Source organism: Sparus aurata, chromosome 1 (genome assembly GCF_900880675.1).
Source record: "Sparus aurata chromosome 1, fSpaAur1.1, whole genome shotgun sequence".
Classification (NCBI taxonomy): Eukaryota; Metazoa; Chordata; class Actinopteri; order Spariformes; family Sparidae; genus Sparus; species Sparus aurata.
The window spans coordinates 27,994,788-28,018,929 of record NC_044187.1 but is presented as its reverse complement, the minus strand read 5'-3'; the positions used below and the strand labels follow the sequence as shown (position 1 = coordinate 28,018,929).

Here is a 24,142-nt window from a genome sequence, read left to right as displayed (position 1 = left end):
TTCTCTGAGGATTATAAACGTTAGCTAATCCTCATATGTTCAGTATACAGGTCGGCACCAAACCATTTTATAATGTTTTTATGAGTGTTTACAGCTGCTAATGTATGTAACGCTGTTACTGTGATGATACATGACAATTCAATATTCAATCTGTGTTATAATAACCAGATCCTGACACATCCTAACAACAGTTAAGAATCAGACACTGCCAAGATCATTGTATACACTTTAAACTGCTTCCACTTAACGTTATAATGAATGCATACCTCCCGCTAGCCCTTGAGTTGCACATTGATCAAAGCCTCTTTCCTAAGGGAAAACAGAATTTTTAGAAAAAGCTGAAAAGGTCTTGGTCTAGGCTCATTGATTGTAGACAAAATCACAGCATGGATTTACGGAAATTAATATGTAAAACTGTTATTGTTGTTCAATATTGTTTATTTTTAGACTCCTGAAGGCATCATTTTACCATCTGATGCAGTCACTCTGAAGTCAGGGATCCACTCTGGAAGTTACAAACTTGCTGAAATTGTCAGGTGAGTATTTTACCTTATTTGTCTTTAACTACTTACATCTGACTTTATTAAATGTATATTTATATGTTTTGTTGTCTGTAAATTTACATTTGAAATCCATAGTCTTGCTCTGGTGGGCTTGTATCCTTGTCACCTGACTGAAAGAAGGTTTGGCTGTAGATAGAGCCCTCAGCTCTTTATTTATCCAGGCTTTGCAGTTGGGGGAATGGTTTTATTACTTTTGTGATCACCATATCATCAACAAATGTGATTTGGTGATGTATGATGTCACTATTAAGACTGATGTTATCAGTGGGGGCACTTTTCAATGCGTGCCTCTGCTATCAAAATAGTCTAGTATGTAGTTTCATGTATTCATCGTTGTTGTTTTTTTACTGATAGTTTTACCCTTTTTAGATGAAGTGGTATTAATCCTCTCATCTAACTCCCAGCAGAAATGTTAAACTATTCCTTTAAACTGATGAGTAATTAATCTATCGAGATTAACTGTAAAAAAAAAACACACATCTAAACAAAGTGTTATATACATTTAACCCCAAATGAACTATGACCTAATCTTATCAACTTAATAGGACAGAAAATAAAGGTAGTACAGCCATTTCTATTTATTGCACAGTTTACCAGCCAACCTGAGCGCCTTACACCTTTTTTTCCTAAACATCAATTATTGTGTCGTTACTGCTCTCACAGTATAAACATATAACACTTTGTAACAGCTCCTTTGGGTAAGAATCCATTGTCTGATCCATGGGATCTCAAGTCTGATTCATATGTTACCATCAGTCTCAAAATGTTTCTGAATATTTGAAATATTTGCCTGATTACTGAAATATTTGTTCTTGTATGTTTCTGTGTTTAGTCCTGGTTTGTGGAAGGTAGTGGCAAGGCTGGACAGCAACCCACAGCAGAGCTACTCTGCAGAGTTTGAGGTAAAAGAATATGGTAAGTCCCTCATGACCCATGAACCTTTATTAACCTTTTACATTCCAATACTTTTTAACTGTCTGGACATGTAAAAATAACCTCATTAATTAATTAATTAATTAATTCATTCATTCATTCATCTATCTTTCAGTGCTGCCCAGTTTTGAGGTGAAGCTGACACCTGTGAGCCCCTTCTTCTATGTGGACAGTCCAGAGCTCACTGTCGACATCAGAGCAACGTATGTATCTATTTATTTATTTATTGTTGCATCTGAAGAGACCAAGTGTGATTGGTAGATTGATTGGATTTGTAGATGTAGTTTTAATTGTCCATCTTTTGTGGTTTTAGGTATCTATTTGGTGAAGAGGTGGATGGAATGGCCTACGTGGTATTTGGGGTTATTAAAGATGGAAAAATGAGCTTTCCAAGTTCTATTCAGAGAGTGGAGGCAAGCACATTTTAAGACTTTTTTAAATTTCTATCAGTTTGCCAATAGATTGGTCGAGCTGACCCTATTTTCCTGTACTTTCACTGACTGTAGTTCAACGTGCACTTTTGTATTATGTCACATTAGATAAAGCAGGGTAATGGAAATGCCACACTAAAGAGAGAGCACATCACACAGACCTTCCCAGAGATCCTCAGCCTGGTGGGGAGCCCCATATTTGTAGCTGTCAGTGTGCTGACAGAAAGCGGTGAGAAGGACAGAATGTTTGTTTTTTGCCCATTCAGTATTTTTGCTCATGTGTGATTCATAATATTTCAGCATCAAAGAAACTAAGAGTATTATTGTGTCGAGGGGAAAAGGAAATAAATATACCAGGAAGTTTTCTGTAATCAATTTGTGTATGAACGTATCTGTGTTTCTGCATCAACTCACAGGTAGTGAAATGGTGGAGGCCGAGTTAAGAGCTATCCAGATTGTCACATCACCGTACACCATCCACTTCAAGAAAACACCCAAGTACTTCAAACCAGGAATGTCCTTCGATGTTGCGGTAAAGTACATTAAGTAATTTACATTTACATAGTTATATTGCTACTTAATAATTATAATTGGTCAGTGCACTGTTTTCATGTAATTTCATTATGGTGCAAAAGTGCTCAGATAGTTCAGCTGTTTGTGTCTCTGATGGCAGGTTGAAGTCGTGAATCCTGATGAAACTCCTGCACAAGGTGTTGCAGTGGTGGTTGATCCAGGCCTGGTGAAGGGAGTCACTGAAGCCAATGGAATGGCAAGGATTACCATCAATACAGTGGAAACCAGTGGACAACTACAGATTACAGTATGTCTTTACAATGAATTGATTTTCATTTAAACCTTTGCATTACAGCGACTTGTTGGCAGATGAATGCTAAGATAAAACATTTAAAGAATGGGTAAGGCTGATGGAAACAGTAAGTGTTGGATTTTATACAGTGTATGACTTTTATCAACTGATGTTGATCTCTTTTTATTATTTAATTTGGTTACTTTACTTGGTTTTGATATTTCCCCTTTTGTAGATTACATTGGGAAAGCCTTTGTAACCTCCATACCTTGTGTGTTTGTATTTACTGTGTGCATTTATTTGCAGGCAAAGACCAGTGATCCTCATATTACACTTGAAAGGCAAGCATCGGCCACCATGACAGCTCTCCCACATACTACTAAAAGCAACAATTACATCCACATAGGTGAGGAACAACCTGAAATAATATCCGATGGTAATATCAGTGGTGATGGTTTAGGCAGTGCTGCCTAACTACAATGCATAACAGCCCCCTAAATTTCCAGAAACTAATTGTGGTATGTTTTTATCACAGGTGTGAATACAGCTGAAGTCACATTAGGAGAAAACCTTAAAGTCAACTTCATGCTTACCAAGCATGAACAAATCGACATCACATACCTAGTGAGAGTTGTTTTGCACCCATAAATTTGTGCACATGCTTGAGTGTTTGTGTTGCTTTCAGCAGTTGGTGTACCTGTGACATAAGTGCTGATGTATGAATCTGTGTCCCCAGATTCTGAGCAGAGGCCGGCTGGTAAAAAGTGGTCGTTACACATCAAAAGCCCAAGTACTGATATCCATGATAGAAATCGTGACCAAAGAAATGCTGCCATCGTTCCGCATCATAGCCTTCTACCATACAGATGACAATGAAGTGGTATCAGACTCTGTTTGGGTGGATGTCAAGGACTCCTGCATGGGCTCGGTGAGACACATGACACTAGGTGGCCCAACAATAAACCCTTGCACAAAATGATTAATATATTGTAGGGTATATTTTTTATTCATAAATAACATTAGCAAATACGAAACTGCAAGTCTAATTCATTGACCTCCACTTTAGCTGAAGTTGGATTCAAGCCGACCTGCTAACTCCTATGAGCCTCGCAAGATGTTTGGTCTGAAGGTCACAGGAAATCCAGGAGCCACGGTGGGACTGGTCGCAGTTGACAAAGGCGTCTACGTCCTAAACAACAAGCACCGCCTCACTCAGAAAAAGGTCCTTTAATCTCATATTTATCTTTAAAAATCTGAACAGCTTTGTATAACAAATACACACATTTTAGCTTCCAAGTTTGTTAGTATGTTGCCTCAATATTTGCCTTGTCTTGCAGAATATTAGTGATATGCTAGATTTCCTAATAAAACCCTGGCTGATATCACTGATACCATTACCATAATAATATTTCGTACAAAAAGCATGCTGTTTTATTAAGCTGATTTATTTTGCTACGGACCCGTTGATGTGAAGGAATTCCAGGCAGTTGCCTTGGCAAGGTATGACTCTGCAACTTGTTGAGTTAAGAATATTCGAATGCAAATCCAAACACTGCTAGAAAAATGCAATGAGCAGCACATGAGAGGGGCACACACCAGGCACATAGTAACACAGGAAAACTATGGTTTTGCTGGTGAAGTGTCCCAAGTGTCTCCGAATTGAGCTTTACCTGCCTGAAACATCTTAAGCTCGCGGTTGCTGGAGGATGCATCGTGTGCTGTGCTTCTGGCCCGTGTTATAGGTCACACAATATGAGGTTATTTGACCTCATCATATTCTGTATTTTGATTAAATCTCAGATGTTTGTGTACAAGGTTTGTAGTGTTGCCAATTCAGAGAACTGAAAACATCTCCACATTTGTTTGCATATGACTATGAAAAGCAGGAGAAGAGGTAGTTCCTATCAACTGGTTATTATTTAGCCTAAATCCTGGTGATAGCGTAGTTAATTTCTAATGTGTCCCCTACACATTTACCCCAAATTACTGAGTTTAGGTATCCATCTTTACATGTGAGGATCGATCCTAGAACAGAAATGTATGGGATATACACATTTCTGTATGGATCACAAATTACAGCAAATGCATTGCTTGAGTAAATGTTCCTAAAGTCATATCCAAACTGTCATGTGAGTTTACAGTTATGTCTTTTTAGCTTACAATGTGTAACCCTGCTACGTATCCTTTTCCTTTTTCTTTGTGAGAATGACTTCCACTTTCTCTTTGCTAAGGTGTGGGACATTGTAGAGAAGTCCGACACAGGCTGCACACCAGGTGGAGGAAGGGATGCTATGAGTGTGTTCTTTGATGCTGGGCTGTTGTTTGTGTCCAGCACGACTTATGGCACTCCCTACAGATTGGGTAACATGACTTTTGTCTTCTCTCCACTGAACATATACACCAATGAAATATTAAAAGCTCTTTTGAACACCTTCAGGGAATTTCTAGAAATTTGACACAATCGTCCACTCGGAATTAAGGATGAGCTAATTCAATTTTGGTGCTCAAAGGTCACTGTGACCTAACAAAACACATTGTTGGCCACAATCCAAGAATTTACAAGCTCACTAAACTAAAGGGCCAAACGCACTGTAAACATCAGATGCTTACGTCCGAACATGCACCAAAAAGATTATGAAGCACATCATACTGCTTTGATGCCCATGTGCCGACCCTGTATCTGATTTTGCCTGCATTTCTGTAGCCACAGTACCCGTTTGGAGTGATCAAAGGAAAAAAAAAATCAGGAGAGACATCAACTTTAAAAAAAACTATGGTAATTGTAGAGATCTTCTGCGCAATAGTGATAACTTCTGTGACACCAAGAACAGCCTGTCATAAATTTCTTCCAAGTTTTGACTGCGTATATTATGTAAGTCAGGACAAAAAATTATGTAAATTCCACCCTGAGCTGTGCGTTGAGGCACAAGGCCACAAGGCTCTAAATGTAGTTAACGTACGTTTTTTGAAGATATGTTGAAGATCTTTTCTTTGCTGTGTTTCCAGAATTTAAATGTCCGGCCCCCAGCAGGAGGAAACGGACTACTATAATGGAAGTGACAACCAGCTTAGGTAAGAACCACAGCTCTACACAAGCCAGTAACCACCTATTCAGTCATTGTCTGCCTCACAGTTCAGCCTCTCTAAAATGTTACTTAAACTGGCACAAACCAACTTTTTTGCTTTAAATTATGATTTTGAAGTCACTACTAATTGCACAAGGCAATGGCTGGAGAAAGTACCACATATCGATTGGTTCCCTGCAAACCTTGCTTTCACAGTGCTATCTGGCTGGATTTCTAACACAACACGTTGCCCTGAGATGAGGGTTTCTCTGTACAATTGCCAAGTTGCTAATGCTATCTTTGCGATGGGGGGAATTGAACAGTTGTCTGTTTCTGTTTTACTTTCTTAAGATGTCAGTCTGTTATATCAGAATGGTATTTTTAATGTATGTCTTTCCAATATTATCTTGTGCTTTGGCAGGTTTCTTCTTTATTTTCATCCTCTTTTGCCTTTTTGATGGGTTTTTGAGGATAGAGGATGACTAAACATTAGGAACAATCTCAGAGTTTAATTTGCCTTGTTCAGTTGTTTTTGTTTTTTTTTGTTTTTTTTTTCAACTTTCCAGTACACTGTTCTTTTTGTACTCCATACCTTATCACCTCTGTGTCTCCTCCACAACCCTCTTTCTTTCCAGTGAGTAAATATCAAGTCCAACTGCAGCGTGACTGTTGTTTGGATGGCATGAAGAAGACTCCTGTTTCATACTCCTGTGAGAGGCGCAGCGATTACATTGTGAATGGTGCAGCCTGTAAGGAGGCCTTCTTGTACTGCTGTAAGGTGATGGAAAACCAGCAAGATGAATGGAAGGAGGATAGCCTCAAACTGGCTCGAGGTAAGAGACGGGGACAAGGGATGGAGGGTTAACTGATGTCACCATGTTGGTGTTCTTCTGAGAGCCAAAGGTTTTATACTATTGGCTCACAAACCTTGTTAGAAGCTGGAACCAACTGTCAGAATTTAACACAGCATTGAACCAAACAAACAATTTGATTGACAGACATTTTAAAACAGTTGAATCACAATCATAATAATGTTTTAAGAAAAAGAGGTACTTTTATTCTCTATTTATGTAATTATTATTGCCAATATGACCTTTGATTATGATGTTCCAGGAACAACACCAACATATTACCTCCACATGTGATGTTTTGGTCTCAAGCGCTGTGTGTGACGAAATACAAACATCACATGTAGGAAATGATCATGGGAGCATTATCTAGCCTGTGAGCCCTATTTATGTATTTTTGACTTTTGCTTCAGTCCAGCATTAAATGTATTAACTATTTTAATAACACTTTAGCTGATCAGGAAGACAACAGTTACATGGACAGTAGTGAAATTGTTTCCCGCACCAAATTCCCTGAAAGTTGGCTGTGGTCAGATATCAAACTGCCTACTTGCCCTAAACAGACTCCAAACTGGTGAGACAACTGAAACCTGTACACACAACAATCCCACCCATTACTTTTAGAAATGTATGGCTCCCCTAGACCTCTGGAAGTGTCTAAGCTTGTCTTTTGTTTCAGTGACACCACGACATTGCAGAAAAATGTTCCTTTGCAAGACTCAATCACAACCTGGCAGTTCACTGGAATCAGTCTGTCAAGAACTCACGGTGAGGATTCAGTGAATACAATCTGTCTCCCATTCCACACTTTTTATAATTTCTTTGTATTTGTCATTACTCTCTTTGGTATCCCTCTTATCTTTAAGGAATCTGTGTCGGGGAACCATTAGAGGTAATTGTCCGGAAGGAATTCTTCATTGATCTCAGGCTGCCCTACTCAGCTGTTCGAGGAGAGCAGATAGAAGTCAGGGCTATCCTTCACAACTACAGCCCTGATCCTATCACTGTAAGTAGAATAAATTAAACCTTTAGGAACAGTGTTGTTTAAAACACCCAGAGGTCATGCTTAAATTATTTACTCAAGTAAAAGATTTACTCAAGTGAAAGATTCTAATCTAATATTAAATGTTTCTTTTTTTTAGATAAACTTTTTTTGGGTTGTTTACAGCTAGATTGGGACAGCTTAGAGAGTGGCAGGAGATGGGGGAGAGAGTGAGGGAGGTACATGGGTTGCCCTCTCTACCAGCTGTACAAACCCCCTGTACAATAGTTTAAAAAAGTAATTTTCTGGTAATACATTTCAAGTATCCTAAGTACACGTAATGAATTGTACAGTATATGCTATATACTCTGGCTCTACAGATTATCAGCCTGATTGGTTATCCGATCAGATATGTAATGTTTTTTCATTCCAATTGGGTAATTTATTTTATTGGCATTTTATTGCCAATAAAATAAATGACCTAAATCAAATAAATCTAGTGGAATAAAATGTACAAAGTTTGCCTCCAAGATGTAGTGGAGTGGAAGGCAGCAAAAAATGGGGGAAAAGTACAGGTATCACAGATACTTAATTACATTTCATTACAGTCCAAGAAACAATGTAAAGCATCACAGTTATTCAAATTAAGAATGTGATCAATATCAAAACTGATGATTATGATCCTTATTACCCACGCTATGGGGGGGGTCTTCATCTTTTCTGAAAGTGGATAGACAGGAAATGAGAGATGAGGGGGATGTGACATGCAGTAAGACCGGGGTCCACTGCATATATGGCATGCACTCTTAACCACTTGACCACCTGTGCACTTGGGAGTCTAAATCTTTGATCTTTTGGATCTCCTCAGTGTCTTTCTCCATCTTTTCTCATGTCATTTTCAAGGTGCGTGTGGATCTGATTGAGACGCCACATGTGTGCAGTTCAGCCTCTAGACGTGGAAAATATCGTCAGGAGGTCAAAGTTGGGCCCCAAACTACACGATCTGTACCCTTCATCATTATTCCCATGAAGGATGAAGAAGATTATCCCATTGAAGTCAAAGCAGCTGTTAAAGACTCATCGCTCTATGATGGAGTTATGAGGAAGCTGCGGGTGGTGGTAAGGGAAACACACTCCACGTAGTGAATTTAGAGCCTTTTTATGCCACAGTGAACAGTATATTTATTTATTGTAGTAATGCATATGTTTGGAATTTAGCATTTCATCTCCAGCCTTTAATGCTACTTTCATGCTGGGAAACCAATTTGGACAGATGTTCTGCTGGGTTTTGTTTTTGTAGCCACTCGCTATAGAATTGAATATAGTCATACTCATCAAATCCCCAAAATGTGACAACATAATACAGTGTTCGAACATGCCCCAGCAGCTTTTTCTTATCTAAACTCCCTAAAAAAAAAAATCACATCATGTACCTGTAGTCTCCAAAAATCCTTACACATCACTGTTGAAAAGTTGTCTATTTCATGTCAGGCATGTAAGTGTGCGTCAAGATGGGAAAGTCAGGAATATAGGCAGTCCTAGCAGACAGGAACATTTCAGTGATTAGCAGCTAAAATCCACTTGCAGGCAGGTTCATGTGGCTCGAAAGCAAAGCACATAGGAGCCTTGGACATTAGAAACTTGAACAGTCTGACACAGACTTAGGGAAAGAGGCTGGTATAAGTACTACAGGACTGATGAAGGAAAATGGAAACAGGAACCTGTAGAAGGTCTGGAGAATTGGCTGGACAACACAGGAGAAAAGTCTTAGCGGCGACTGGTGGACAGTGAGGGAATCACAGTGAAGGGGCCTGGGGAAGTGTTGCTGAACAGTGGGTCAGAAGACTTGGTACGAATGTGGTCAACATTGATTGTTGGTCGGAAACAAGACACAGACACCCAGGTTGAAGTCGGTTATGTGAAACAGACAACTTTTTGGGGCTTAAATTTGAACAAATTCCTACTGCATGACCCATAAATAAGAAAGACAAGATAGGATATTTTATCAAACAAGTAATATAGTTGTTACACATTGGCATGTAAAGAATACTAAAAAATAGCTTAGATTTTTAATGTTTGTTTTATTTCTTGTTTTTCCAGCCTCCAGGTGTACTGGTTAAATCTTCTCAGACTGTAACTCTAGACCCAGCTAATAAAGGTGTAGGTGAGTTCACCCATTAAATAGTGACGGTATAGTAATTTAGAAACATTATGTGTTCATCATTTGCTAAGTGATCCCCCAACTTTCCCACTGTTTCTCTCTGTAGGTGGTGTCCAAGAAGTAATTATCAACAGTAGAATTCCTAAAAAAGATATGGCTCCAAACACGCCTTCTACAACACAGATCTTTGCAACAGGTGAGATATCTTGTTATATTTGCACAATGGTTTGTGATGTACGATATACCTGTGCGATAATCTCTGCATTGGTGCATACAAGTGCACTATGCTCTTACATTCTTTTGGTTTTGGAATATTTTTATAGAATAGAATGTGGATTACATATACATTCCCCTGTGAAAACTCACATGTGAAACCCATGGGGTTAGATGATAAACCCATGTTAAAATCCATGGTAAACCCATGCAAATGACCATGACTATGAGATTGAATTTATGGATACAATTTTGTGGGTTTTCTCTCTAATGTCCTAATGAACCCCTGGTGATTTACTGTTACTTGATGAACAGATCACTTTACTTGTTGCCAAAGGAACCGCTGTCAATGGTTAACAGTACTGGGGTCCAAGTAAATGTTGCTAGAGTCAGGACTGAACACAAATTCTCAGGACCAACTGATGACCTTTATTTGATCACTGCATGGGTCACTGCTACAAATTGACAAACATCAGTATTATCAGTTTTGTCAGGAGTGTATGATTGTGTTGTGAGCTGTAAGTTAAAGCTCAGCAAATTATATACATGTGGAGGAATGGGGTCTAGCATGGTGAAGGGGAGAGAACCAGAGCATGGCCTGCAGCCAGCTTAGATACAGATGAGCCAGGCAGTGCAGGTGTGTTACATCTCCCTGATGGACCTGACAATTCCCTCCCTACAGGACCTTTTCACAGGAAATATATAAATATGCAAATAGCACATGTGTTCTGAGCACCACATATAAACCTATAATACCTCATGTAAAACTTGTGAGCATCCTTTGATACCCAGGGCAAGCCATAAACCGGTTGAGCCATCTGTTGGTGGTATGAAAAGGAGAAGCGCCATGTAGGGACTGAGGCGCCTTTTTCCCAAATGTGCTTCACATGTTACAACTTGTGGTAATATGTATTCCACATGTGCTCATGTCACAGCACATTAACACATCTTCAAAATGTCACAACAGATGGATACATGTTTTTTTCTTTAAGGGACTTCAGCTGACTCCTTCATGTTGAAGTAGTTCAGGCATCTGATTAGGATGTCTCCTGGGAACCTTCCCTTGGAGGTTTTTCCGAGCAAGTCTGACTGGTAGGAGACATTGTTGAGCCTGGAATACCCCTCTTAGTCTGCTACCACTGCAACTTAACACAGGTTATGTGTGATTCATAGATAGATGGAAATGTTCTGAGGGATCTTCGCACTCGCAGGTTGGTTTAGATGTTTCGTTGGTTTATAACGTTTAGGTTTTTCTGTGTCTGTGTCTGTATGCAGGGAGAGAACAAGTATCTGCACTGGTGGAGAATGCTATTAGTGGACAATCAATGGGTACTCTGATCCAAAAGCCCTACGGCTGTGGAGAGCAGAACATGGCCGCCATGACTCTACCTGTGATTGCAGCCACATATTTGGACAAAACCAATCAGTGGGAAGCTGTTGGTTTTGAGAAACGTGCTGAAGCCCTCCAACACATCAAGACTGGTAAGCGCGCACACACACACACTGTCCTCCTCCTGCTCATGCAGTAAAGGATAAAATTAATTTCTGGTATCCCTGCCCACTTTATCCAATCAGGATTTTTTTTGATGATGAATAGTTTTATTTCGGTTACAATATAAAATACTTAAATTATGTGCAATCAACTGGCAAATATTACCATACAGACAAAATCAAAATTTTAAACAAACTCTGTAACCGAAAAAGGAATAGGCTGAAGCCTAGGCTTATTTTTGCCTGTCCTGTGCAATCCATGAAATAACCCAAAATATCAGTAATATATAAAGAAGAAGAAAACACAAAAAAAACATAACAAAAATGTACTCTAAATTCTAACTTCTTAATCATTTCACATTTCAGTCATTTTACATTGTAATCCTTAATTATTTTACCTTTCAATGTTTTTTTGAAACTCAACAGTGATAATAATGATAATAATAATACATTTTATTTAAGAAGCACCTTTCAAGACACTCAAGGACACTTTACAGGGGGACATCAGAATAAAACAATGGATAAAAAAAACATCAATTTAAAACATTCAATAGAACAACATTCAGACATCCAAATTCAAAGAAAAAAAACATACAATAAACAACATTCAAAACATCAATGAACATACAGTGAAAAACAATTAATAAATCAACAATAGAGGTAGGGCGGTGTAACAGTTAGGGGTGGAGTGAATAGGCAGTTTTAAACAGGTAGGTTTTGAGTCTGGTTTTGAAAACAGGGAGAGAGTTGGTATTACAGGTGTCGGGTGGTAAGGAGTTCCAGAGCTGGGGAGCAGAGCGGCTGAAAGCTCTTCTCCCCATGGTGCGGAGGTGTACAGGGAGGACAGTGAGGCGGAGGGAAGAGGAGGATCTGAGGGAGCATGCTGGAGTGGAGATGCGAAGGAGATCAGACAAGTAAGGAGGGGCGAAGTTGTGAATAGCTTTGAAAGTGTACAGAAGGATTTTGAATTGAATTCTTTGTTTGATCGGGAGCCAGTGAAGCTGCTGTAGGATGGGGGTAATGTGGTGGGAAGAAGGGATTTTGGTGATGATTCGTGCAGCAGAGTTTTTAACCAGTTGAAGCTTATGGAGGGACTTGTGAGGGAGACCGAGAAGAAGAGAGTTGCAGTAATCTAAACGGGAGGTGATAAGACTGTGGACAAGGATGGAGGCAGTGCTGGGGGTGAGGGAGGGACGGAGTCGGTTGATATTTTGTAGGTGATAGTAGTGATCTACACAATTTCAGTTCATCACTAAGTCCATTCCATAATTTAACTCCCAAAAATGAAACACATCTATTTTTAACATTAGTTCTCACTTTACATATTTCAAAGACACGCAATCCTCTTAAATTATAGTTTTTTTCTCTCAATTTAAAAAAAATGTTTAATACAGGTGGGAAGGCTTTTATTCTTTGCTCGAAATAATATTTCTAATGTTTTTATATATACAATGTCTAAGAATTTTAAGATGCCAGACTTTATAAATAGTGTATTATAGGGTCTATGTATGTCCTGCATGTATTTCCCCAAACTTCAACACAATATGACATATATGGCATTATAAGTGAGAAGCATAATATACGCAGACATTTATTGTTTAACAAATCCCCTACTTTGTAAATAATACCAATAGATTTAGCTATTTTTTAATATATTCTATATGTGGCTTCCAACTGAATTTATGATCTAAAATTACTCCCAAGAATTTAATCTCATATATTCTTTTAATTTCACAATTAGCCCTAACACCACCAAACACCATACATTTTGTTTTATTTTCATTTAATGATAACTTATTAATATCAAACCTTTTAACATGATCAACTCCTTTTCTACTGTTGACAACAATTCTTTAATGTCTGGTTCTGAACAAAATAAATGTGTATCATCCACAAATGTAATGAATTTCAACTTATTAAATACTGTACAAATATCATTCAAATAAAGTATAGATAACTTAGGTCCCAATACCGAACCCTGTGGTACACCACAAGTGACTTTTCCTAAAAGTGACAAAGTATTATTAATTTTTACATACTGAAACCTATTATTTAAATACCTTCTTATCCAATTTAGTGTAACACCTCTTATTCCATAACACTCCAATTTCTGCAGTAGTAAGGAATGATTAATTGTATCAAACGCTTTGCGTAAATCAACAAAATCACCTACAGCATATTGTTTCTTCTCTATAGCTGTAGCTATATTTTCTACAAATTCCATCAGTGCTAAGGATGTTGACCAGTTGCTCCTAAACCCATATTGATGGTCACTCGGTAACTCATATTTCTCCATAAAATTATCCAGTCTGTTTACAAACAATTTTTCGAGTATTTTTGAAAACTGAGGTAGCAAAGACACAGGTCTGTAATTTGATATAATATGTTTGTCACCATTTTTATAGATTGGGACCACCTTAGCCATTTTCATCATATCAGGAAAAATACCTGTTTAAAAAGATTTATTACATATATAAGTAAATGGTTTGAGGACACAGTCCATTACTTCCTTTATAAGTGACAATCAATAGTATTATCATCTGTGGATTTTTTACTCTTAAACTTCCGTACCACTTTTAATACATAACTCTCACAAACTCCACCAAGAAACATTGAGTTGTTACTGTTGAATGCAAAATCATAATTATGGTCTACATCACTAATTTCCCTTGCTAAATTTGGGCCTACATTGACAAAAAAATCATTAAACTCATTAGCAATTTCCTCTGGATTTTCAATACTTGAATTGTCATTTTTTACAAAATATGTTGGAAAATCATTTTTACTACAGTTTTTTTTTTATCAAACCATTGAGCACTCTCCAGGTACCCTTAATGTTATTTTTGTGTTTTTGCAGCAAATGATCAAAATAGTATCTTTTGTGCAGTCTCATAATAGATGTCAATTTGTTTTTATATTTATATTTATATTTATATTTATGTAGATGTAGAAAGAGATTGGTATCTGCAAAACAGGAACTTAGTTAAAATGATGACAATGCTTACAGCAGCTTTAATGCCCTTTGCGTGTGATTGTAAAGTTTCGGAATTGCTAGAAGTGGTATAAAAAATACAGTGTGATAGAAAGCCATGCATGCCACCCCTGACCCAGAGGTCCAAGCTGCTGACACAAAAAGTTGTCTGAATGCAAACACATAGACTAGAGAGGTTTTCACCAGGATTGTCTCTCAAAAACTGCCATCAGAATCATATGACAGATGCTGTAACCAGGGTTGGGAGGGTTACTTTTAAAAATAGATAATATTCTTATACTATACTACAATACTTATTACCCGTTTAAAAAATACAGCCAGTAAACTAATCCAAGTATCACCATATTGAAGTAATTTCACTTGATTACTTTCTGTTACTTTTGGATTACCTCATACCAAATATACGCAAATAAAGACAAATAAAATAACATAAATATAGCAAGATGTCTTCTATTAAATCTTAACACACAAGTGTGTAATTCTTACAGAATACATACTTGTGTATTTATAGATATATACACTTGCATTTGGTTTAACTCAAGACCAGAGTAATACAATGTCTCCTCAAAATGAATAAGATTCAGTAGAGCTGTATGGTGGTCAAAAAAATCTTTGTGTGTTTTGTTTGGGTCCAGGCTACCAGAATCAGCTCCCCTACCGTAAAGATGATGGGTCTTTTGCTGTCTTTCGTGACTCCAAAAGCAGCACCTGGTGAGGCATCCAGACTTTTTTATGAAGTCATGTCTTAATGTTTGCACATCTACCTCTCACTTACATCCTGACTATAGGTGTATTTCATGTGCAAATAAATGAAATTATACTATAACAGCCTCCTCTCCGCTCCTCTCAAAGGCTGACAGCTTATGTTGCCAAGGTGTTTGCCATGGGCAACAGTCTGGTGGCAGCGCAAAAGAACCTCATTTGTGACGCTGTCAAGTATCTGACTCTCAACGCACAGCGACCTGATGGCATGTTTACAGAAGATGGATATGTGTTCAGTAGTTCAATGCGCGTGAGTGTATCATTTTTGTTGACATTAATTTTTCATCCATCCATCCATCCTTTTTCCTCCGCTTATCCAGGGCCGGGTCGCAGGGGCAGCTGTCCGAGCAGGGACGCCTAGACTTCCCTCTCCCCGGACACTTCCTCTAGCTCGTCCGGGAGGATCCCAAGGCGTTCCCAGGCCAGCTGAGTGACATAGTCACTCCAGCGTGTGAACACCTCCCGAGGAAGGCGTCCAGGGGGCATCCGATACAGATGCCCGAGCCACCCCAGCTGGCTCCTCTCAATGCTGAGGAGCAGTGGCTCTACTCCGAGCTCCTCCCGGGTGACAGAGCTCCTCACCCTATCTCTAAGGGAGTGCCCTGCCACCCTGCGGAGGAAACTCATTTCGGCCGCTTGTATTATTCTTGTATTATTCTATTACTCTTTCGGTCATGACCCAAAGTTCATGACCATAGGTGAGGGTAGGAACGTAGATTGACAGGTAAATCGAGAGCTTCGCCTTCGGCTCAGCTCTTTCTTCACCACGACAGACCGATACAACGGCCGCAGCACCGATCCCCCTGTCAGTCTCACACTCCATCCTTCCCTCACTCGTGAACAAGACCCCAAGATACTTAAACTCCTGCACTTGAGGCAAGAACTCTCCCCCAACCCGGAGGGAGCAAGCCAGCTTTTTCCGGTCGAGAACCATGGCCTCAGACTTGGAGGTGCTGATCTTCATCCAAGCTGCTTCACACTTGGCTGCAAACCGCCCCAGGACATGCTGGAGGTCCTGGCTCGATGGAGCCAACAAGACAACATCGTCCGCAAAAAGCAGAGATGGAATCCAGTGGCTCCCGAACCAGACCCCCTCCGGCCCCTGACTACGCCTAGAAATTCTGTCCATAAAAATAATGAACAGAACCGGTGACAAAGGGCAGCCCTGCCGGAGTCCAACATGCACCGGGAACAGGTCTGACTAACTGCCGGCAATGCAAACCAGGCTACTGCTTCTGTCGTACAGGGACCGTACAGCCCTTAGCAGAGGGCCTCTGACCCCGTACTCCCCGAGCACCACCCACAGAATGCTACGAGGGACACGGTCGAATGCCTTCTCCAAGTCCACAAAACACATGTGGACTGGTTGGGCAAACTCCCATGAACCCTAGAGCACCCTGCGGAGGGTATAGAGCTGGTCCAGTGTTACACGGCCATGAAAAAAAACGAAAACTGCACTGTTCCTCCTGAATCTGAGGTTTGACTATCAGCCGAATTCTCCTCTCCAGTACCCTGGAGTAGACTTTCCCAGGGAGGCTGAAGAGTGTGATCCGGTAGTTGGAACCAGTGCCGGCCCTGAGTAATTTGGTGCCCTAGGCAAAATCTTAGCCAGTGCCCTCTTGCATCGCAATCAATTATACAATCAATTTTCATACACTTACACAGAAACTGTATGTATGTATTCAAGATTTTATTTCTTTTAAGTCAAAAATATCACACCAAATAAAAACTAAGGAAAGAAACAAGTGATAAAAATACAATATAAATAAGGCACTGTGCAAACATATTATCTCTCAGCCGCAGCAAGTGCAATCTCTCACTTATCTATTGTCAGCCGCTTTGCAAAATGACCTCCGACTCCTTCCATATTGCCATGTGGGTATTGTGCTCCTGGCTATCCTCATGAACCTTCCGCAAGTGGCTTGCATTTGTCCAGTCCTTTAGTCCTTCCTTATTAAGTCTGTATTATTTTGGAGAAAACATTTAGCAGCAGTAGCAGTGCAATGTATCATTTCTGTTTGAGTACATCAGCCAGCTTCTTTTGATTTTTATCAGCATTGACAAAGACTCTGGTACAAAAGTCATGTTGACACTCTCCCATCTTTGTTTTTGGGAAATGTGTCACTGCTTTTTTATTTGAAATGGTCCTCTATGAACTAACTCTTATCTCACTTTGTCAGTAAGAAGAGATGACCAGTCAGTTTTTAGTCTTGATGCTGTCACTCTGCTGTGCTGAGGTAGATGGACAGGAGCACCTGATGCTGTGTCACTGGAGTGGTGGTGAAATATGTTAAGAGTGCATCTTAAGAGAGAAAAGAAGTATATGTGACCACTGCATGTTAGATTTTAATTAAAAATAACCAACAACAACCGATGCTTGATGTGTGCTATACATAAGACTAATATAGACTAATGATGAAAATGTGATGAGATTCATTCAACTTTATTGTCATCGAAAAGCAATATAGTCTAACCAGAGTGCAAGTGCAGTGTATATATTTCGCCTATGAATGATATGGGAAAGCTAAGGTGTGGAGTATTAACAGTAATACACTTTAACTGCACTTTAACACTGATGTAAACTTTAACAAACATAAACTGTGACACAATAAACCAAAGGCTTACAGCTACACTATTACAAAGGGGATGGAAAACTAATAGCATTTAACTGACATACTAGCAGGAAAGACACCTGTAAAATAACACCTGAACAGGTCTAACGTTAACTTTCCAAATGTCCCTGATTAATTTAAGGTAACATTAACACACGTCGACTCAGCTATTTATTGATTATCAAACAATGCTGCTATCGTCCGAAGTAAGCTAGCAAGCTAACACTCTGCTCCAACAACGGTAACTACGATCATTAAACTATTAATTTAATTCGCTTCATCACATTGACGTTACTGTACCTGTATCTTCTTCACGTTTTCCTTCCTCTTCTTTCCTTCTTTTCCTTCACTGGGTGCCAGATGGTTTCAGTCTTTTGGACCTTGTGGTTTGGACCTACAGTATCATTAATCTCTCTCTGGGTCTTGGGGTATAGGTCCGGTCAGATTCAGGCAGCTCGCCTCTCGACATGCCCCCCTCACAGAGGACAGGTACTATGCAACGAGCCAGAATGCAGAAAAAAGGCCTCTCCGTTATTTAATAGTCCTTGCTATGACGTTATATTGCTGTGGGCTTATATAATATTTCGAAATAATACTGCTAGTAATGGCACTGGATAAATATATATATTTTTATTTCTTTTTTTTTCTTTTTTTTTCTCCCCCGTTTTCAGCGCCCCCCGTATGACGGCGCCCCTAGCATTTGCCTATACTGCCTATGCTCAGGGCCGGCTCTGGTTGGAACACACCCTCCGGTCCCTCTTTTTGAATAGAGGGACCAACACCCCGGTCTGCCAGTCCAGAGGCACTGTCCCCGACTACCACGCGATGCTGCAGAGACGTGTCAGCCAAGACAGCCCCACAACATCCAGAGACTTGAGGTACTCAGGGCGGATCTCATCCACCCCCAGTGCTTTGCCACTAAGGAGCTTCCCAACTACCTCAGTGACTTCGGCTTGGGTGATGAATTAATCAACCTCTGAGTCCCCAGCCTCTGCTTCCTCTATGGAAGGCGTGTCAGTGGGATTGAGGAGATCCTCGAAGTATTCCTTCCACCGCCCGACGATATCCCCAGTCGAGGTCAACAGCTCCCCACCTCCACCGTAAACAGTGTTGGTGGAGGGCTACTTCCCCCTCCTGAGGCGCCGGATGGTTTGCCAGAATTTCCTCGAGGCTGACCGGCAGTCCTCCTCCATGGCCTCTCTGAACTTTTCCCAGACACGAGTTTTTGCTTCCGTGACCGCCCGTGCTGCAGCACGCTTGGCCTGCCGGTACCCCGTCAGCTGCCTCAGGAGTCCCCCGAGCCAACCAGGCTCGATAGGACTCCTTCTTCAGCTTGACAGCATCCCTTACTTCCGGTGTCCACCACCGGGTTTGGGGATTGCCGCCACGACAGGCACCAGAGACCTTACGGCCACAGCTCCGAACAGCCACGTCAATGCCTGTCTCAGCCGCAATATCACCCGCTCCCTGAATTTTCAACTCGATGTAAAAAATGATCTTATCGAGAAAGAAACAGTTACATGTCATTGACTGTCATGTTCTTAAAAAAGTTTTTGTGTGTGTACTTGTAGGGTGATGTGGAAGGCAGAGATTCAGACGCCTCCATGACGGCCTTCTGCCTCATTGCCATGCAGGAGTCACACACACTATGTAACAAAAGTGTTACTGTGAGTACTTCACCTCCATACATTGTTTTCTCTTTTCCTCTTACCCTTCTTTTTCAAAGTTGTGTCCCTCTCAGCTCACTGTCTGAACAGATGTCCCGTGGGTCTGTCTGGACTCCTCTTCCTCATCTTAAAGCCCTTCTGTTATTTATTCTGTAAACATGGCACGCTGCCACTGTAGATTTTCTTTTGTGAAGGTGGGATCATTATTTTTTCTGTTATCATTACGAGCAGAGGTTTGAAAGTACAAATACTTTCTAACTGTGCATAAGTATATTTTTCAGGTTTCTTTACTTTACCTTACTATTTATTTTTCTGACAACTTTTTAATTTTACTCCCTACATTTAACACTGATATCTATACTTTCTACTCCTTACATTTTCAAAACAGGCTCTTTACTTTGGTTTTAATGCATTTTAGGGAAATTATAGATTCTTTTTTTTATTACATTTTGAAAGTATTAAAGCGAGGAACCAACATCTTGCTGTGATACTCTCTTAGAGTCTCTGGTAGACCCTAGTGTACCCGGTACGCTCTTTTGAGGATAACATCACTATCTCACACCCCAATAGTTACTGGAACTAATGCGAGCAGCTCAGTACAGCTCATTAGACACAGAGGAGAGTAACAGAGGAGCCAATCTCCTTCTCAGTCATTATTCCAGGATCAAATGTTACAACATCTCTAACTGGGTATTTAAAATACTGACTGTGTTGTCTGACTGTCCCCTGCCTATTCTCCTTTCTCCTCCCTTTCTTTCCCTTGTGTCCAGGGTCTGCAACGTAGTATAGACAAAGCAGTGGCTTACCTGGAGACGCGTCTGCCCAGGCTCACTTACTCATATGCTGTTGCCATGACGTCATACGCTCTGGCCAATGCAAACAAACTGGACCGGACGATCCTCTACAAATTTGCTTCCCCAGGTGTCGTCACACAGAAATATTCGAATAATTCATATACAGTCCCCAGGTGTAAAGATTCTGAATTTGCCAAAAATTAGAGCCGACCGAGACATTGGTCTGGTCCATTGTGTATTATAATTTTTTCTCAGTACAATATTGCAGACAACCTTACCTATCTTCGACCTAAAAGCAGGGCAATCGCCCTTGTGTGTCTCCTTCTCAGATTCGTCGCACTGGCCAGTACCTTATTCAAATCTTTACACACTGGAGGCCACAGCTTATGCTCTTCTTGCTCTGGTCAAGGTCAAGGTGAGCATGTCCAATTTGTGTTTGACCACAGATGTCATGCGACAGAATACATACAAATCATCATTCATGCTGCCTCACTGAAAGACCAGAGGGGTTGAAGGTTTTTTTGGACCAGGACCACCCCTCTGCATTTTCTAGGTCCCTTACAGCCCTTATCAAATCAAATGTAGCCTGTCTTCCCTGACTGTTAGTCATTCATTTTTTTATTATTATGACTATTCCGATTTTGTTATATTAGTCATAATGTTTACTTTATTTAAAGGTGAAATATGGAATATGAGCTGAATGCCGCCATCTAGTGTCTCAAGATCGTAGTCGCGACAACAAAAAAGTAATTCCAGCTGTCGGGTTGCCAGGTTTGGACAGGGCAGGAGGATTGAGCTGCCTCCGTTTCCTCCGTTTACTGGGTGTGGAGGTCGATGGGTCACGATCAGTATTCTCATATCTAGGATCAATGTGATATAATGAAAATAAGTATAGCAGAGGAGTTTGACCGACAAGTAACGTTAGCTAAGTTAGCAAGCGAGTTAGCTTACCGATCCAGGAGAAAGTTCGCCATTTCCGCGTGTGTTTTGATGCCGTGGAAATCCTTTACCTGAGTCCATCGAGCGTATGCTTCACCGATATTTACTGTGGTTTTTGCTCTTCTCCGGTCACTCAGCTGCTGCGACAGATAACGCACCGTTCGCTGGGGCTCTGAAGAGCTTGCAGACTCTTACCCGCCATTTTACCCAGTGTCAGCCTAGCTGTGCCAAGCTTTGCCGAGCTTTGCAGAGCATTGCCGAGGTTGCGAAATTGGCTACCCGCAATGCCGGCCACTATTTGGCTGGTACGATGTAAACAGGAAGTCGTTGTCGAACCCGTCCAAATTTCTTAAATGATTTATTTCAGACTAAATATAATTTTCAAGGAAACGCGTTACTTTTAATCTGCACCCCTCTAAACGCCCCGTGGATGTATTATTTTTGAAGAAATATAGCTTTTAATAAGCATATTACATATTCAACCTTTAACCATCTGTTTTTATATCATTATATTTATGTATTTTTGTATTTCTATGCTAATTACATTGTTATCATTCTGTGTTAGAGATAGAGTCTTTATTTTTCATTGTACATAAATACAACAAAATTTAATTGGAAAGCACCAAAAAGCACATCATTGCATGTCAAATAACAGATTTGACTGGACAGTGTGAAAATCATTAGTTTGTGAATATAGAGTATATTCATGAGTGTTAACCAATTGCAATGGTTAGAAATTTGACATTCAAACTTTAATTAAGCATCACATATAGCAGCCAATCAGAAATGACATCCTTCAAGCATTCTTATGAAATGCAGTTGTAAAAAATAAAGGCCCTTGTATTGAATAGTGAGACTAATTCGCTTTCACAGAACATCCAAACTATTTCACTTATTGATTTGTAGCCACAGCAATAACACACTGTTCACAATGTGTCAACGTGAATAAGTCATACTTTCAAGTGGAAGAAATGTTACGGGCCTACTGACAGCTGGACCCCGAAGCAGAGACAGGCAGGTGTGGTAGGTGCAAAAATGTTTATTCTAACAAAAGGCTCCACAAGTAAAAAAGCAAAAAGTGTCCGGCAAGACAGGCGGGGAAACTCAACAGCAAAAGACGCTCAGGCACAGGGCAAACTCAGGAACTCAGGCAACGAGGCAGCGAGGTACAAAGAACTGAAAAGGCACACAAGGAAAAAATATGTCAACACTTGCTGGCAAAACCGAAGGCTGCAGAAAAAAGAACAGGAGAACAGGATCAGCTTGACCGACAAGACGGAATTATCTGGCAGGGGAGAAGACCAGGGCCCGTATTCACAAAGACTTTTATCTTAACGTTATGAGTACTCCTAAATCAGACTAAAAGTTTTTATGTAGGAGTCGTTTCGTAAAAGTAATTCACAAAGTCGCTGAGACCTAATTTTAGTTATGAAAACAGTGAGCTTCTAAACTAGAAGTAACTCTGTTGCTATGGATGTTCTCATTTTAGAAGGACGCACTTAGAAGTGGTGACAACGGTGATTGGTTGTTGAGTGACAGTGGATAAAGAAATGTATTTATGTGGAGAATTAAGTGCCCCCCCCCTAAAACTAAAACGCTTAGGACAAAAATTACAAATTAGAAGATTGCGATGAAAAACGTGAATTGCCAATAAAAGCGGCATTTGCTCGAAAAGCTGCATCAAACCACTCTCCATTAAAATTCGGGAATCGTGTGTTGATAGCATTTCGCAACAATGTCCAGTATATTGTAACATGCGTCAAAGACAATTTGAGTATTGATGGAATGCAACTTTTTCCTATTGACAAAAGCCCTATTCGCACGGGACTAGTATAACCTGGGGACCGTAATTTGTAGTAAAAATCCCACCGAAAATTGCCTACCATATTTCGACAAACACAGAGGGCATTTGATAATATTAGTCCCGTGTGAATTGGCATCTCTGTGATTTGGGGTCGTTTTTTGTTTTTCTTAAGGTTTTTTGTGTTTTCCACTGCCTTTTTCCCGGTCGAGAATTGTGGAGGCTGCGTTGGGAATTATAAATTAAAGTTTTGACAGCATTTTGGGTGCAAATTCAGGAGGCTCATCAGAAGAGCGAAATCTCTAAAGATGATCAGATGGATTACATGCATGGCAGCATGCAGTAAGTAACATTTTTCCATCTTTCAACAGGCTCACCAGTTATTATATTAAAAATATCAATTTCTAACCGTTGTGCTGCTCTAGCAAGGGCTTCGGTGCGATCGGCCCGGGGGATATGTCAGTAAATTCGAGTAAAAACACAGACTTCACTTATCCTGTGCGAATGCGCCACATGAAACACGAACGTGGTGGGATAATTTCAAAATCACTTGAGGTCCCCAGGTAATACTAGTCCTGTGTGAAGAGCTGCATTTTCCCCGTAGCCAAATACCAGAGTGTTGCCAAACATTTTAACTCTGGCGTTATTGGATTGTTTCGGTTGGTTGGGGACGTTATTGCATCCCTCACCAACTCAACCACAACTTCAGTCCCTTCGCGGCCCATCCAACATCGTTTTAATAATTCCCTGTCATTTAGCGTCTCCAAAACATTCGGCTCTGACCAGGTCTTAGCGAGTTAGGAGTCCTCTGGACTACTTTTAAGGTCTTCCAGACTTTTAGGCTTAAAATGTTTTGTGAATAACTCTTATTTTAAAAAATTAGGAATCCTAAATGTACAACTGACACACCCATTATTTTTAGGAGTTGCTCCTTAATTCACCTGTTAGGAGCTACTTTTAGTCCTAAGTTTCTTTGTGAATACGGGCCCAGGTGTATATATAGAGGAGTAGCGATTGAATGGCTGCAGGTGTGCCTCGTCAGCCCCGTTGGCCAAGCCCTACAGAGGGGGAGGAGCAAAGAGG

At 40.2% G+C, this 24,142-nt stretch overlaps 1 protein-coding gene across 1 annotated transcript in view; it reads left to right on the top strand.

The window, feature by feature from the left end:
• The window catches only part of LOC115582857 (complement C3-like), a 40,490-nt gene that overhangs the window by 3,961 nt on the left and 12,387 nt on the right, over positions 1 to 24,142 (top strand). Inside the window, exons 5-30 of the mRNA XM_030419081.1 lie at positions 448 to 536; positions 1,396 to 1,478; positions 1,612 to 1,699; positions 1,810 to 1,909; positions 2,036 to 2,156; positions 2,344 to 2,459; positions 2,601 to 2,747; positions 3,039 to 3,138; positions 3,268 to 3,356; positions 3,469 to 3,660; positions 3,799 to 3,954; positions 4,964 to 5,093; positions 5,739 to 5,804; positions 6,433 to 6,630; positions 7,099 to 7,219; positions 7,325 to 7,413; positions 7,512 to 7,651; positions 8,531 to 8,746; positions 9,728 to 9,791; positions 9,895 to 9,984; positions 11,277 to 11,483; positions 15,120 to 15,195; positions 15,337 to 15,496; positions 19,430 to 19,525; positions 20,296 to 20,446; positions 20,649 to 20,734. Of these exons, the coding sequence (XP_030274941.1) occupies positions 448 to 536; positions 1,396 to 1,478; positions 1,612 to 1,699; positions 1,810 to 1,909; positions 2,036 to 2,156; positions 2,344 to 2,459; positions 2,601 to 2,747; positions 3,039 to 3,138; positions 3,268 to 3,356; positions 3,469 to 3,660; positions 3,799 to 3,954; positions 4,964 to 5,093; positions 5,739 to 5,804; positions 6,433 to 6,630; positions 7,099 to 7,219; positions 7,325 to 7,413; positions 7,512 to 7,651; positions 8,531 to 8,746; positions 9,728 to 9,791; positions 9,895 to 9,984; positions 11,277 to 11,483; positions 15,120 to 15,195; positions 15,337 to 15,496; positions 19,430 to 19,525; positions 20,296 to 20,446; positions 20,649 to 20,734 (3,171 nt within the window). The remainder of the gene's footprint in view (positions 1 to 447; positions 537 to 1,395; positions 1,479 to 1,611; positions 1,700 to 1,809; positions 1,910 to 2,035; positions 2,157 to 2,343; positions 2,460 to 2,600; positions 2,748 to 3,038; positions 3,139 to 3,267; positions 3,357 to 3,468; positions 3,661 to 3,798; positions 3,955 to 4,963; positions 5,094 to 5,738; positions 5,805 to 6,432; positions 6,631 to 7,098; positions 7,220 to 7,324; positions 7,414 to 7,511; positions 7,652 to 8,530; positions 8,747 to 9,727; positions 9,792 to 9,894; positions 9,985 to 11,276; positions 11,484 to 15,119; positions 15,196 to 15,336; positions 15,497 to 19,429; positions 19,526 to 20,295; positions 20,447 to 20,648; positions 20,735 to 24,142) is intronic.